The following is a 13,275-nucleotide window of genomic DNA, read 5'->3' on the forward strand; positions in this document are numbered from 1 at the left end:
ATAACCCACGTTAGTAGAAAAATTGACGATAAATTGAATGCCGAAATATACAATAAGTATTATTTCTGAAAAATAAATAAATTATGTGCTGCTAGTTTTGCAATTTAGTTACGCAAAGATGCTGATATTTGTGTTTTTGCCCTAAAAAACATAATACGTACACATACGGCTCTTCTACTTTAAAGCAACATACGTCCTTACTGGATCCTTAAGATGGCGAGGGCCTGGTAGGAATAACACATCTGCCTGATTATTGGCCAGGGATTTCAAATGGGGGACCAGTCGTACCATTTGGCTTTCAGCAGTGGGATTCCATAAGTCAGAAGAAATCTAGCAAAAGCAAATAGTAATAATTGTAAGGATATATATAAATAAACAAAAAACAGAAAAGGCTGAAGATGACAAATTTGTGTGAAGGTGGGGGGAATTTGGGAAATGGGAATGACGAATTTCATGTGAAAATGGTTGAAGGTTGGTAAGGTTTTTGGTGTTGTGTTATAAATTTTAGGGTATGATCAACGTTTGGCCTTAGCAAGACTAGGGTTTTTCTCCCTAAAATACATTAAGGTCTTTTAAATGGAGGCTTATGGAATGATAGTATTTAGCATTCATTTGAATAGACAAAGTCTAGTTTTAAATCTGATAATTGATAATTTGATATGAATTTTCGTTCAAAACGGGTTATATTATTGAGTAACTCAAAACTTGTTATAAGTACATATATAGCATTGAATGTTGAAAAAGTTTAGAACAATATAGCAAGATATTTAATATAAATGTCTCTAGTATAATCTTCTTCTTAAAAAAAATATAAATCCGAGGAAAGAGAGAAAGCGATTAACCAACTCTTGAACATGGGATTAGTTCTCTACCACACATCATATCGTGTTTTCATAATTAAGTTTTAACACTTAGTTAATGATAAGCTTAAGATGGCCAATTATTAGTCCTACATCAGTACACATATTATTGGAAATCAACGCAATGATAAGTTACGTGAAGGATTTCACCATTTGATTTGCTAAAAGCCATTTCCAAATTTGACTAATGGTTAGCAATTCAAACAACATAGATGCACGCCACCTCCTAATGAAAGGTACTAATCTTAAGATGACTTGCAACCTAGGGACATAGGCATTACATAATGGAACATAAAACTATCAACAAATTTAATTTAATTTAATGATGGCACTTAAAACAATAATTAATTAAGAATGAGTAGCGTAGGAGAAGAAGATGATGGTTATAACTTAAATCGTGTGGTCTATGCACTTCTTTTTTGTTTATTTTATGCAAAGGGAAAACGCATCCAATGCCTTCTCCCCCATTTTCTTCTTAGGCCCTAAACTTAAGACAAGACATGTCAATTTCAAAACCCCACAATTTATTTTTGTGCAGTATTTAAATACAAGATTTGTGTGTTTTCAAAGGTAGAAAGCCTTGCCCCACCACAAACGATTCCTCTTAATCATTCATCATTTCAAGCAATCAAGGATGGCTAAGAAAATGATGCCCCATGTAGATAGCAGGATATCCCTATGCCCGACCCAAAATTATACATTATCATTGGACTCTCTTATTGCTTAAATCATTCTTTGCCATTATTACAAAAGAGAAAAAGAAAAAGAAAATCTTTTTATTACTGTTTTCGTGGTTGAAAGTCTAAAATTTAGTTCAAACTAATATTAACACGTAAACGATTGTGAGCCGTTAATATATATAAATTTGAAATACATGGTACATTGATATATAAAAAAAACGATTGTCGACCTCAAGAAGCTCATACATGTTATGTCATGAACTCCTATTGTTTAATTTCGGTTTTGACAAGCATAATTAAAGCAAAGGGAGAAAACATCTACCTCTAAAGAGGTGTTTATGGCTGGTTTTATGCAATAATCTCATCTTATTGTCCTCTTGATCAAATTAAAGTTTAACTTTCAAACATCTGAAGAGTTACTTTCTAAACACTTAAATAAAAAAACATAATTAATTTATAATATCAATCCACAAACATCATATGTCCTGTATAACACATGAAATGAAATGAAAACGTATTGAATTTTGAAGCTCCCCATTGGACAACTGAGCTATGAAATGAAGCTATCCATCCCATCAAGTCAAGATGTGGATCAGGAAAGCAATAATTGAACAGGGAAAAGGATAAAAATCCACGGATTGAAGGGTCAAAATCAGCAGAGATTTACATAGACAAGTTTAATAGATGAAATACTATGATTTGCTTAATTAAGTAAGAGATTTATTTTTAGATTGAGACCTTCAAATGAGCTAAGACAAATGTACAATTGATCACATAAAATAAACTTTAAACCAAAAATAAAAAAATAAAAAATCCTCAAATTTCTATTTGATCTGGGCTCACAGACTTCAATTGGAGAAATTATATTGGTGGTGCATGATCTTTATTGAAAGCATTGATGTTGCATATAGGCATCTTATTATACGTGTAGTACACATGTCCTTGTTTTATTTATTACTCTCCACCCACCATTCATGCCTGCTGTTCCCATTCTCATGTAGGGTCTATTTTCTTCTGATGTTGACTTCAAAGCCATGAAAATTCCAGGACTACTTGCATAGACCCCAAAATAAAAATAAAATAAAAGGAGAGATAAGAAATGAAACAAAAAAAACCCAAGTACGTGTTATAATCACAGTGGCAAGAGACTTGTAATTTAAGGAGTTTGTTTATTGATGTATAGAGATCTTGTGTTCGGTTCACTTTTCCTTAATATTGCTTATGTATAAGTATATCATAGTGTTTGAACGAAAACTATTCTAGCTATTCAAATCAGATTGTGCCCGTGGATCAATACTTAAGCATTTTCACAATCAAGGGTTTCAAGTAGTAAGAGAGATTTTATTAGGAAAATTACGGGTCTCTTCTCGTATCTTCATTTGTGTAATTTTGTTGTGTATTTGGGTCATAAACTTGGAGGAATCAAAACTTATCCTAGGTACAGTTTTTTTTCTTTCTTTTTTCATGAGTGCAGTGCATAGGCCTCACTTTTTCATTTGTCCACTTCTTGACTATAAAAGCAGTCTAATCTTAATCGAAATGCTGGCCCCACTCATTCTCAGCCGTACGTATGGTGGTAGGAGACGTTAAGGTAGTTTCTGGACCTACGATTTTTTGATGGGGCTCCAGTGAGTGATACAAAAAACCCAGGCACTCAATGATGTCCATAAATTACCCATATGCTTCGGGGAACATGTAAATGTACTGTAAAAATCTTCTGTGAAAGCTTTTACCTCCAAACAAGTTTTACATTCAGAGACATGCTACCTATTATTAATATTAAAAATACCGGTTCCCATTGGTTGAATGAAAACATAATCTAATAATGGCTTGATATTATAAGTGTGTTCACAATGCAATGCAAATTGCATCATAGAAAAAATATGCTAAAAGTCAGTTCAAGAAAGGGGCATTCCGAGAATTGAACTCGGGACCTCTCGCACCCTAAGCGAGAATCATACCACTAGACCAAATGCCCTAGGTAGTGTGGTATTATAATCTAATAGCTTGATATTATAAGTATGTTCACATGCAATGCAAATTGCAATATAGAAAAAAATCCTAGAAGCACATGGTTAGAGGAGCATTACCCGGATGGCTTGATATTTTCAGTGTGTTTGGGAAGACAAAAAAAGGAAAAGAAAAGAAAGTCCTGAAAGTACATATTAAGGGGCATTCCGAGAATTGAACTCGGGACCTCTCGCACCCTAAGCGAGAATCATTCCACTAGACCAAATGCCCTAGGTAGTGTGGTATTATAATCTAATAGCTTGATATTATATGTTCACATGCAATGCAAATTGCAATATAGAAAAAAATCCTAGAAGCACATGGTTAGAGGAGCATTACCCGGATGGCTTGATATTTTCAGTGTAGAAAAAAAAAAGAAAAAGAAAAGAAAGTCCTAAAAGTACATGTTAAGGGGCATTCCGAGAATTGAACTCGGGACCTCTCGCACCCTAAGCGAGAATCATACCACTAGACCAAATGCCCTGGATGGGTTTTGACTTTCTTTAGCATTATTGAAACAAACAGTTCGGACTGATTTGCGCATTAACTTCTACAAGAACATTTACCGAATTCACATAGGAAAATTAGTGAAACAATTAAGATTATCGATTTGGAATTACTTTTTAGAAGCTTTAAAGCCTGGAATATTATTGATTCTCAAAAATTCAAAATCTTACCATATGCCATCGGCAACACAACACGGATCCATTTCCAATTCCAAAGCAAAGATTAAAAAAGAGTTTCATTTCTATGGGATTTCCAAATCAAGAAGCCAAAACCATCTCTATGAAGAAATGACTGGAATAAAATTTCATGAAGAATGAATATTATTAACTACTGTACAATATCCTGAAAACATTATTAATCACATGAAACGACGGAAAGAGCTACACGAAGGTCATTTGAGGTTCCACATGTATACATTCTATATGTTTCTACTTCTTGATAATTTGTGGGAGTACGGGCGGCATAGTGATTCCCACTGATTTTATCACGCTTGGAAAATATTATCTCCCTCAAGATTGGTTCGTGGCCGTTGAGAAGATTACCCAAGCTCAAAACTTTTCTCCATGACTGGTTAGCAGTGGGAGGTGTAAACATATTTGACACAACCGGTCTTTCGTGCGCCCTTACTGGTTGCTTCTTGTCAAACTCCTGCAAAGATAAGAGAGGCATATGATTAACAATTACTGGGGCTTCCCGCTAAAAAGTATGGCTCACATAAACGCTGTGATACAAATTTTCAATTCCTCAAACAATGAAAAGTTCTGATCCCTCGGTAAGACTTATGCTTCCTGATTAACACCCTATAGACATGAGGGCATTATCTGCTGGACTGCTATAATAAGAAGGTTGTCATGAATACAGGCCTTTTACCTTTTGAGCGTTGTCTCCTGAGGAGCTTGTTCCCATTCTAGGAAAATAAAAGCTGCAGCAGTCAGAAAATATTGCTTCAGAGAGGCGTGGGGCTTGCAAGAACTTACGATGAAGAGAAGCTGCAATAGCAAGGAGCTTCTCAACATGTTCAAAAACACCACACAGCCGTCTTATGTCTTCAATAGTCTCACTGCCAGGCGATAGAGGATTTGCTGGAACAGAAACCAAAATTGTAAATACTCACTCCAATATTAGAGTCAAAGTACATATACACACACACACACACACACAGACATATTAGTATTTGTTTTTTCTTTTCTAAAAGAAACACACTAGGCAACCTTGCAAAGGCCTCAATGCAGATGTCATAGTAATGTAAAGTTGATCCATTTTGGTTGCCATCTGCTTCAAGCCTCCATAACTAGTCTGGTTTAAAGTACTTGCTGATGCTCTGAAGGCAGTACAAACCATTTGCTCAAGCAACTGATGTGGCCGTACCGTTTCCAGGTAATGAAGGATCTACGGAATGCAACATTAGAAAATCATTAAGGAGATACTGCACATACCATAAAGACACAGGAGCCAACTAAAGATAAACTATTGCAAAAGGGAACCAACTTGATTTTTATGGACTAACACAACGATAACCATTGAGCAGCACATCATTTGTTTGTTGTTATATGTAATCTATTATTTTTGTTACATATAGTTTTGAACCTAGGATCTACTGTCCTCACACCACCCATCCCATGACACTTAAACCAAGGCTCAAGGGCAATCTATGTTTTTTCTTCTTCTTTTCATTTGATCATATTTCGATGTGAATACTTAGTGCCATGAGTCCCCCACCTGGAAGTAAGAAAATCTGCTTCCCTTTACTTACAGGAGTTTATGCCTTCAACACAAGGCCATGGGAATTCCTTCATCTGGTTTCATCCAATTTCATGTATCTGGGCCTATTCCATTTCTGTTGGCCCATTGAGCAAGTTAAATTAATTGGTTAATGCCCAAGTGCCCAACCAATCACCTGACCAACAAAACACAATCCATTGCTGGATTGGGTTGGTTCTGTTTCAGGTTTAGGTGGTAAAATGCCCCAAAACTGACCCCACCCGATCCATGGACACTCCGACTCTCATGGACCCTTTAGACAACAGACATGCAGCAATGATTTTCTACAGCATAACTGTTCTTAAGTCAGTTTACCTTTTCTCCTTCTCTGTTTGGATCCATAACTGGCTTTTGCTCAGAAGCTGGCAACGCCGGTGCATCATTCCAAATTTTTCGCCATAAATTGCCATGCTCAGACATTCTCTTTGAAAGCCGTCCTTGAGGAGGCCAGTCAGCTTTTGAACCCTCTATTGCAGGGCTCTTGGATGATCCAGTCTCTTTTGTGTCATCACTCTCCCAATCTCCAGGAGAATGCCATCGAATAAAATCTTCAAAAACAGAATCTGGATTTGCCGCTTTAAATGCTGACATGTCTAATCAAAATTTAACAGCTCATAAGTGACATGTTAAATTTAAACAGCATCTCAATATGTTACCCACTAATTGTTAATGCCAATGTGCAAGTCGCGTCACAAAATAAAGAGAATTTAAAGCTTATTACCTGAAGCTAAGATCTCTTTCTCCAACTGAGCAGAAAAGTTCTGCAATAGAATAATTAATAAGATTATCACAGTAAACAAGATACCTAACACATGGAGAACCATCTGATCCCATACTAATACAAAGAACCTTGTGAAACTTAAGACAAACATAATGAATGTCTGAATCTTACACATGAGTCGCCAAAGGCTTCAACAGCTTGGAGCCGCTCTTCATGCATGTCTTCTGTCATAAGTGGTGCCTCCTACAATGACGAAGTGGAAAAAGATCAACTTTATATTCTCCAGGCTTGGTAAGAGCACAAACTACGATTGGTAGTTAATTGGTAGTAGTGTTACATCAACCTGCGTGAATGGTGCATGCATGCTCTGATATGACTTCAGGAGCATCATAGGCCCTGCCACTCCAGCTGAACCCCTCCGGATACAATCTGAAGGTTTTAGATTAGTAGGTTCTGCATTTTCAGACTTAGTACTAACTATAGTTACACTGTTTTCAGAGTGTTGAGAATCATCAGATGTTGCAGGGCTGCTGCATGATCAAGGTAAAGTGCATAAATCATATGAAAACTTATCTTTCTTTGTAAATTGATAATCATCTTCCCTAGTCGCTGACTGTACATTGACTTAAAACGCTACATAAGTACATTATGGAGAACATAAGAAATTTAAACAACTGCACTTCATAACAGACCACTATACTTTTCCTTCGCTCAAAATATAATTATACTCCAAAACAAAATTTTATCTAGTTTGAAAGAAAAACGAAGAGATAATCCAACACAATTAGTTAGTATTTAATGAAGAAAACCAAGGAGATCTCACTTGCTTAGTTCACCTGTCACGTTTCCCATCAAAGTTTTCACCAGGTGTTTGCATTATACTTGAGCTGTCCTCATCTAGACTATCTTCCTGCATTTTTAGGCCAAATAAGATGGTCATGCTGAAGTCAAGAGGAACTGTGATTTAGGTAGAATTAGAACATAAGCAGTAAGATCATATTACAAAAAAGGAATTTAAAAAACCATTTTCACCTCGATTTGAGGAGATGAATGATCCTGGCTTCCAATACAATCTTGAAAGTCTTCATTCAATTGGCGCTTCCTCTCAATGCATATTGCAAGCTGAAGAGAAAAGCAGAAAGCTGAAAATGTTTTTGGCTTGGTTTCATGTGCTTCAAAGGAATTATCATGTGATAAGGTCAAATGCCAAAATTTGCACATCATATCTTAAAATTAAAATTAACATGTCAGGCATATTACTTCAATCACAATTTGATCCACATAATGGTATACTTTGTGTGTTCATCGCTGTCTGTACATTGACAAGGAGTCATGGTGCCATACAGCAAAAATCATAAGCTTAGATCAGTGTTGTTATAGAAGGCAGATATGCAAAGGTTCTAAATTTTTTAATCCATCTGTTAACCAGTGTGTAGAAACTTTATTCAGAGATAATTTTTATTTATTTATTTATTTAGTTTTTGGGTACAAACGAATTCCATCAAATCAAACTCATGGAAGATATCTACAGATAATTACCATGTGAAGTTTCTGGTTAATCAAGCAAGTGGACAGGTCAATTGGACCAGTGGTTGGCATTAGGGGCAATGGTTGTGATTCTTCCCAACACCACCTAACTTCTCGAACGAACTCTATCCAGATAACAGCAATAGCTGATCAAACATATAGAAAAACCAACAGCTGGTCATAATTTAGAAAATAACATCACTAGGGAATGAATCCAATAAGCCGAATGGGATACACAATAAATAACTTCTTTAAATGGTTTTAACATCCGAAATATTAGAAATCTGTTTCTTACACATACCACGAATGTTGCAGTTTCCAAACCAAAGAGAATGTAAACAAAACTGTGCAAAAAGGGATTCAAGAGGTGCGCCTTTAATAGCTCGAGCAGTCTTATGCTCAGCAGCAGCAACATCTGGGAATCGTGCACCTGCAGATATAACAATGATACTCACAACCATGGTAATATATTGTCAAGGGTGTATTTTAATTAACTACATGAACATGTATTGCAGGAAGGGAGCATACCATCATGAAAGAGTTCCTTAAGCACACGATCAATAACTGTAGGTGGGGGTATAACCATTGAGGATTTCAAATTATCGGAGCCTGGATTTTCAACTACCCACAGAAAAACAAATTAAGAAAAAGAGAAAGTGGGTATCCCACAAAATCAAAATGCCATCTCCAACTCATGAAACAGAAACATGAAACTTAATGAAAATAGCCCATAAATCAAAGTTGGTACGAGAAGTCAAATTCAAACCTGACACAAAATCTTCCATAAACTGAGCCTCAAAGGACATATTCAATGCCTCAAGCAAAAGGCACAGTTGAGAAGCAAATCCAATTCTGTTTCCTTTGGAAGAATCAGTTCTGAGAGAAAAATATTCATCAGAAAGCTTAATAAATTAAGCACAATACAAAATAATACCCCATTTTAGGTGCTTCATATGTGCACCAATTAATAAAAACGACGTACTGGCACTTTGAACATGCGGATCATTGGATATTGCTTCTAAGGATAAAGTTCAGCTTTACATAAATTTTACTTGAGGAGATTAGAGGTCAAAATGATATAATTTAGCCACCCAAATTATACAATTTGGGGGCTAGACGCTATGAGTAAATTCTCTTGTCACGTTTATTGTGCTAGAAATGAACGATAATAACCAAAATCTTGCCAATATTCACAATATTGCATGGACAACAATTATGACAGGCATAGCTTTTACTTGATAAAAATTGGTAAATATCATGGAAAGAAATACTCACAAACTTGAAGACATATCTGGAGATAATATCCAATTTTGAGCTTCATCGGGCGAATAATTTTCCAGTTCAGCCATTTCCAGGGAGCTCTCAACCACCTTTTCTGACCATATGGCAACCAATTCAAATCCTGTATGCAGACGATACATACATCAAACTAAATGGAAGACATATCGTCCACACTGAACAGGCAAAAAGTAGGATGAACTTAATAATTTTTTTATTAACCACAATTAGTGTAATTTATTAGGTCCCCTCAGAAAGGAGATGATAAAAGAATAAATAAATTTAGGAACAATAAGAGAATATCAACTCCATATTGAGTTATCGAGCATGCCAAGGATAATATCAGTAAACAACATGCATGTGATTTGAAGGAAAACCGATGACATCAGCCCAGACATTCATAATTAAAGAAAAAACATGACTATGGAAAAACCAAAAACAGGAAGCATTACAATGAATAGTTCAGGATAAGATTACCTTTTATAGGGTCTTCAGCAGAATACCACTCACTCCATGGACAATCATCATCCCACTGTGTTCTATTGTGAGTGTCACCACCAAGATCTATTTCAGATTCAGTAACATTTGGATCATCTCCTTGAACATCATCATCATGAGGAAGGGATCTGTAGGTTAGCTTCATAGTAAAATGGACTTTGAAAAGATGCATAGAAAAGTCCAATGTGGAGTAGGCCTTCAACAACAAATGGAAAATAATTAGAATTTGGAGAAACAGGGAACTAAAAGTTAACCTTAAAGACAATGGAACTTCAAATTCCCCCACTACAAACTTGGTATGAACATATGACACAATCACTGAGATCATAGCAAAATATACAGAACAAGATAGGTACACAAAGAACATATAATTCCAAGAATAAAAATAGAGAAAAGCTGCTATTATTACTTGAGAAAAAATAGACCTTTGGAATAATGAAAGAAAAAGGGTTTTGTCTCTACTGAGGAAAACATAAAATCAAGTATTGCATAAATCAGATTGCAAAAAACAAAAACAAAAACTTACAGCTTCAAAGTAGAGAATAAAAAGGAACCTAGAAGAAATAATACATCAAACATCATATCAGCTTCAAAGCATAGTGGTGATGCCAGCTCAACAGGAAAATGAATCACCAACATGAGACAGTAAGAGTATATAAAAAAGAAAGGAAAAAAACAGCATACAACTTATGGTAGAAACTTACAAATTTTGAAACAAACAACTCATACAATCCTTCCAAATGCATGAGTTTTACTGGAACCTGGCTACCAATATGATCAGCCTCAAATCTTCTTGTAAAAACTGTTCCCATATTTTGGATTCCAATGTAAGCTTTCCTAGAAGGTACATGTACTGGAACAAACGCTGGCCACAAACTGCATAGCCAAATTTTAAACAAGATCTCAAGTTGATAAAATATACTCAGATAATGAACTGCATAAATGATCTAATACCATGATAAAAAGTTAATAAACTGCGGGCTACTGATTGTAAAGGAACACTATGTGGATATTGATCTAATACCAGACATTAGAACTGATCTAGGCATATGTCAAAGAATAATCAAAAGTTACAAAAAAAGAGTTTCAACTTGGTATCCCGCCCACCCACCATGAACAATTCGATAAAGCAATTGCAACTGCACTTAAAAGCTTGCTAGCCTCAGGTGCGTCAAGAACCACGCCGCTGGCACTTTGAGGAGCAATTACCTGATGATAAATACTCAACAAGTTTTAAGCCAAAAGAAAAAATCACTAAAGAACAAAATAAAGAACTAAAGGTGTCAAGTTAAAACATACCAAAAATTCTTTGACCCCAAAACACAACTGCAAATCATGCAATGTGGAATTCCAATCAATAACTTTGCCTGTACAACCACGACATAATAAATTAGCCTCCCACATTAATATTGTAATTACAAATTTATGACCGAAATTCGTTGTTACCTTCATTTTTGTTTCCAAAGTAGTATTCCATACAATAATTCTTTGCTGAAAACTTCAACTCCGACTTGACCTTATATAAATCCTCTGAAACTTCCCTGGCATCCTTTTTCTACAGACAGAAAGAATACACGAAATCCACAATGCAAAACCGAAATAAAGGGACAATAATAACTTAAATGCTTCAGCTCTCAACAATATCAAACTTAGCAATGCAAAATAGCAGTAGCAATCAAAATGCTTGTATGTGTGGTGAATGATTCAATTACATTATTTGATTAATAGAACAAGCTTCTTTAAGCATACCAACAGATTTTTTGGACCGTCTGCCATCCATTGCCGACAAACAGCTTCTATGTCAGAAATGAACCTGTAAAACATGAAATTTATAAATCCAAATTAGTTGCATATGAATTTACTTGGTAAAAAATATCAGGGTAAAAAAAAAAAATCTAAATGAATTACCTTTCCCATGAAGAGGCGAGAGTGAAATCATCAAAATGTTCAACCTACAACAAATATTATTTCTGTTAATATCGAGCTTGAAACTTTTCTTGCTTAGCTATCATTAGTGGCGTTGAGGTGAAATTCAAGTTCAAAAAATAAAAATAAAAATAAAAATTCAGGCAAATTGCAACTTGAAGCTCAATTCACTACGAATTAAAAATTACAATTATAAATGAAAATTGAAAATTTCGAAGCAATGGAGGAGAAACCTCTTCCTCTTCAGCTTCAGCTTCATCGTCTCCGTCAGATTCCAGCCTGCTGGAAGACGCCATGTACAGAAAGTAGAAGAAAATGTGTAATTCGGATTGAATATACGACGTCGTTTGGTTTTACGAAATCGACGATCAATTGGATTGAGATCTGTTCTGTAGATGAAGAAATACGATTAAGATCTGTAAAGTGCGGGAATCAAAGGGACTTCTCCTGCTTCTCACTGTTGTACCTTTATGCAAATTGCAGTTTCCACTCCAAAGTTTATGATAAATCGTAACAAAGCCCTTACTGTTCTGAATTTTGCAATTTGTCCCCTCGAAGTTCAAAAAAGTGCTAACTGATTATCTGAATGAATAATTTTAAAAAAATCATAGTATCTATGAAAAGGGGATATCCGGTTTTATAAATTTTCTGTAAAAAAATAGTATAGCCGGGCGGCTATACTCGGGTTTGTTAATGTTTCCTAAAAAATCGTATATTTGTGTGGCTATACTCTGTTCTGTCCTAATTTTTTTTTAAAATAGTACAGCTGACCTGCTAAACTCGATTTTTTATTTTATTTTAAAATAGTATCCCGTTCGGCTACACTCTTTTTCCCTTTTTACAAAAAGGTAGAATAATATGGAATTTTCTTTTTTAATTACTTTAATTAGTAGTTATGTTTTAGTTATTATTAGTATTTAACTATTTTATTTAAGAAAAAAAAGAAAATTTCAATTGCTATTTATTTAAAAATAGTAAAGCCGAACGGCTATACTCTTCGAATTGTTTATAAATAATAGTATAGCCGGACGGCTTTACCACTGTTTGACACGTGGCGCTTAGGCTCCAATGCGCTAGGCGGGTCTTCTTTTTGGTATAGCCCCTGGTTTTTAATGTTTCGAAAAAAGAGTATAGCCGAACGGCCATACTCTGTTCTTGCCTAATTTTTTTTTTTCTAAAACAGTACAGCCAACCGGCTTTACTGACTTTTTTAATTTTATTTTAAAATAGCCTCACGGCGATACTCGTTTTTCCCGAATTTGTTTTTTAAAAATAGTGTATCCCTTAAGTAGCATAATATGGATATGTCTTTTTTATTTACTTTAATTAGTAATAATGTTTTAGTTATTTTACTTAGTAAATTATTAGTATTTAAATTTTTTATTTAAGAAAAATATATAAAATTTTAATTACTATTTATTAAGTAACATAATTCATGAAGTTAATTAAATATTTACTAAAGAAATAATAATTAAAATATATTTAGTAATTTAAACATAATAATATA

The 13,275-nt window shown here is 34.8% G+C and overlaps 1 protein-coding gene and 3 non-coding genes across 6 annotated transcripts; all 4 read right to left on the reverse strand.

Annotated features, from left to right (window-relative positions):
- Nucleotides 1-3,446: 3,446 nt before the first annotated feature.
- TRNAP-AGG lies at nt 3,447-3,518 on the reverse strand. The gene has a single exon. It is a non-coding gene; the product is annotated as a tRNA-Pro (tRNA).
- A 191-nt stretch (nt 3,519-3,709) lies between these two features.
- Nucleotides 3,710-3,781, reverse strand: TRNAP-AGG. The gene has a single exon. It is a non-coding gene; the product is annotated as a tRNA-Pro (tRNA).
- A 180-nt stretch (nt 3,782-3,961) lies between these two features.
- On the reverse strand, nt 3,962-4,033 carry TRNAP-AGG. The gene has a single exon. It is a non-coding gene; the product is annotated as a tRNA-Pro (tRNA).
- A 300-nt stretch (nt 4,034-4,333) lies between these two features.
- LOC117631637 (rab3 GTPase-activating protein catalytic subunit) lies at nt 4,334-12,351 on the reverse strand. Of its 3 annotated transcripts, XM_034364899.1 has the most exons (23): nt 12,235-12,351; nt 12,002-12,157; nt 11,751-11,794; nt 11,592-11,655; nt 11,289-11,397; nt 11,142-11,209; nt 10,954-11,051; nt 10,547-10,718; nt 9,822-10,038; nt 9,342-9,468; nt 8,833-8,942; nt 8,595-8,687; nt 8,368-8,496; nt 8,079-8,212; nt 7,572-7,661; nt 7,376-7,449; nt 6,883-7,069; nt 6,711-6,782; nt 6,540-6,579; nt 6,134-6,411; nt 5,269-5,446; nt 4,928-5,139; nt 4,334-4,705 (listed from the first exon to the last, which is right to left on the reverse strand). In XM_034364899.1, exons 2-23 carry the CDS (start codon nt 12,062-12,064, stop codon nt 4,412-4,414), a joined length of 2,853 nt encoding a protein of 950 aa, XP_034220790.1. In that variant the 5' UTR covers nt 12,065-12,157; nt 12,235-12,351; the 3' UTR covers nt 4,334-4,411. The 3 variants fall into 3 exon arrangements, with proteins under 3 accessions (XP_034220790.1, XP_034220791.1, XP_034220789.1); XM_034364900.1 differs by lacking the exon at nt 12,235-12,351 and having other exon boundaries at nt 6,883-7,066; nt 12,002-12,224; XM_034364898.1 differs by lacking the exon at nt 12,235-12,351 and having other exon boundaries at nt 12,002-12,224.
- Nucleotides 12,352-13,275: the final 924 nt, after the last annotated feature.

Source organism: Prunus dulcis, chromosome 6 (assembly GCF_902201215.1).
Source record: "Prunus dulcis chromosome 6, ALMONDv2, whole genome shotgun sequence".
Taxonomy (NCBI): domain Eukaryota; kingdom Viridiplantae; phylum Streptophyta; class Magnoliopsida; order Rosales; family Rosaceae; genus Prunus; species Prunus dulcis.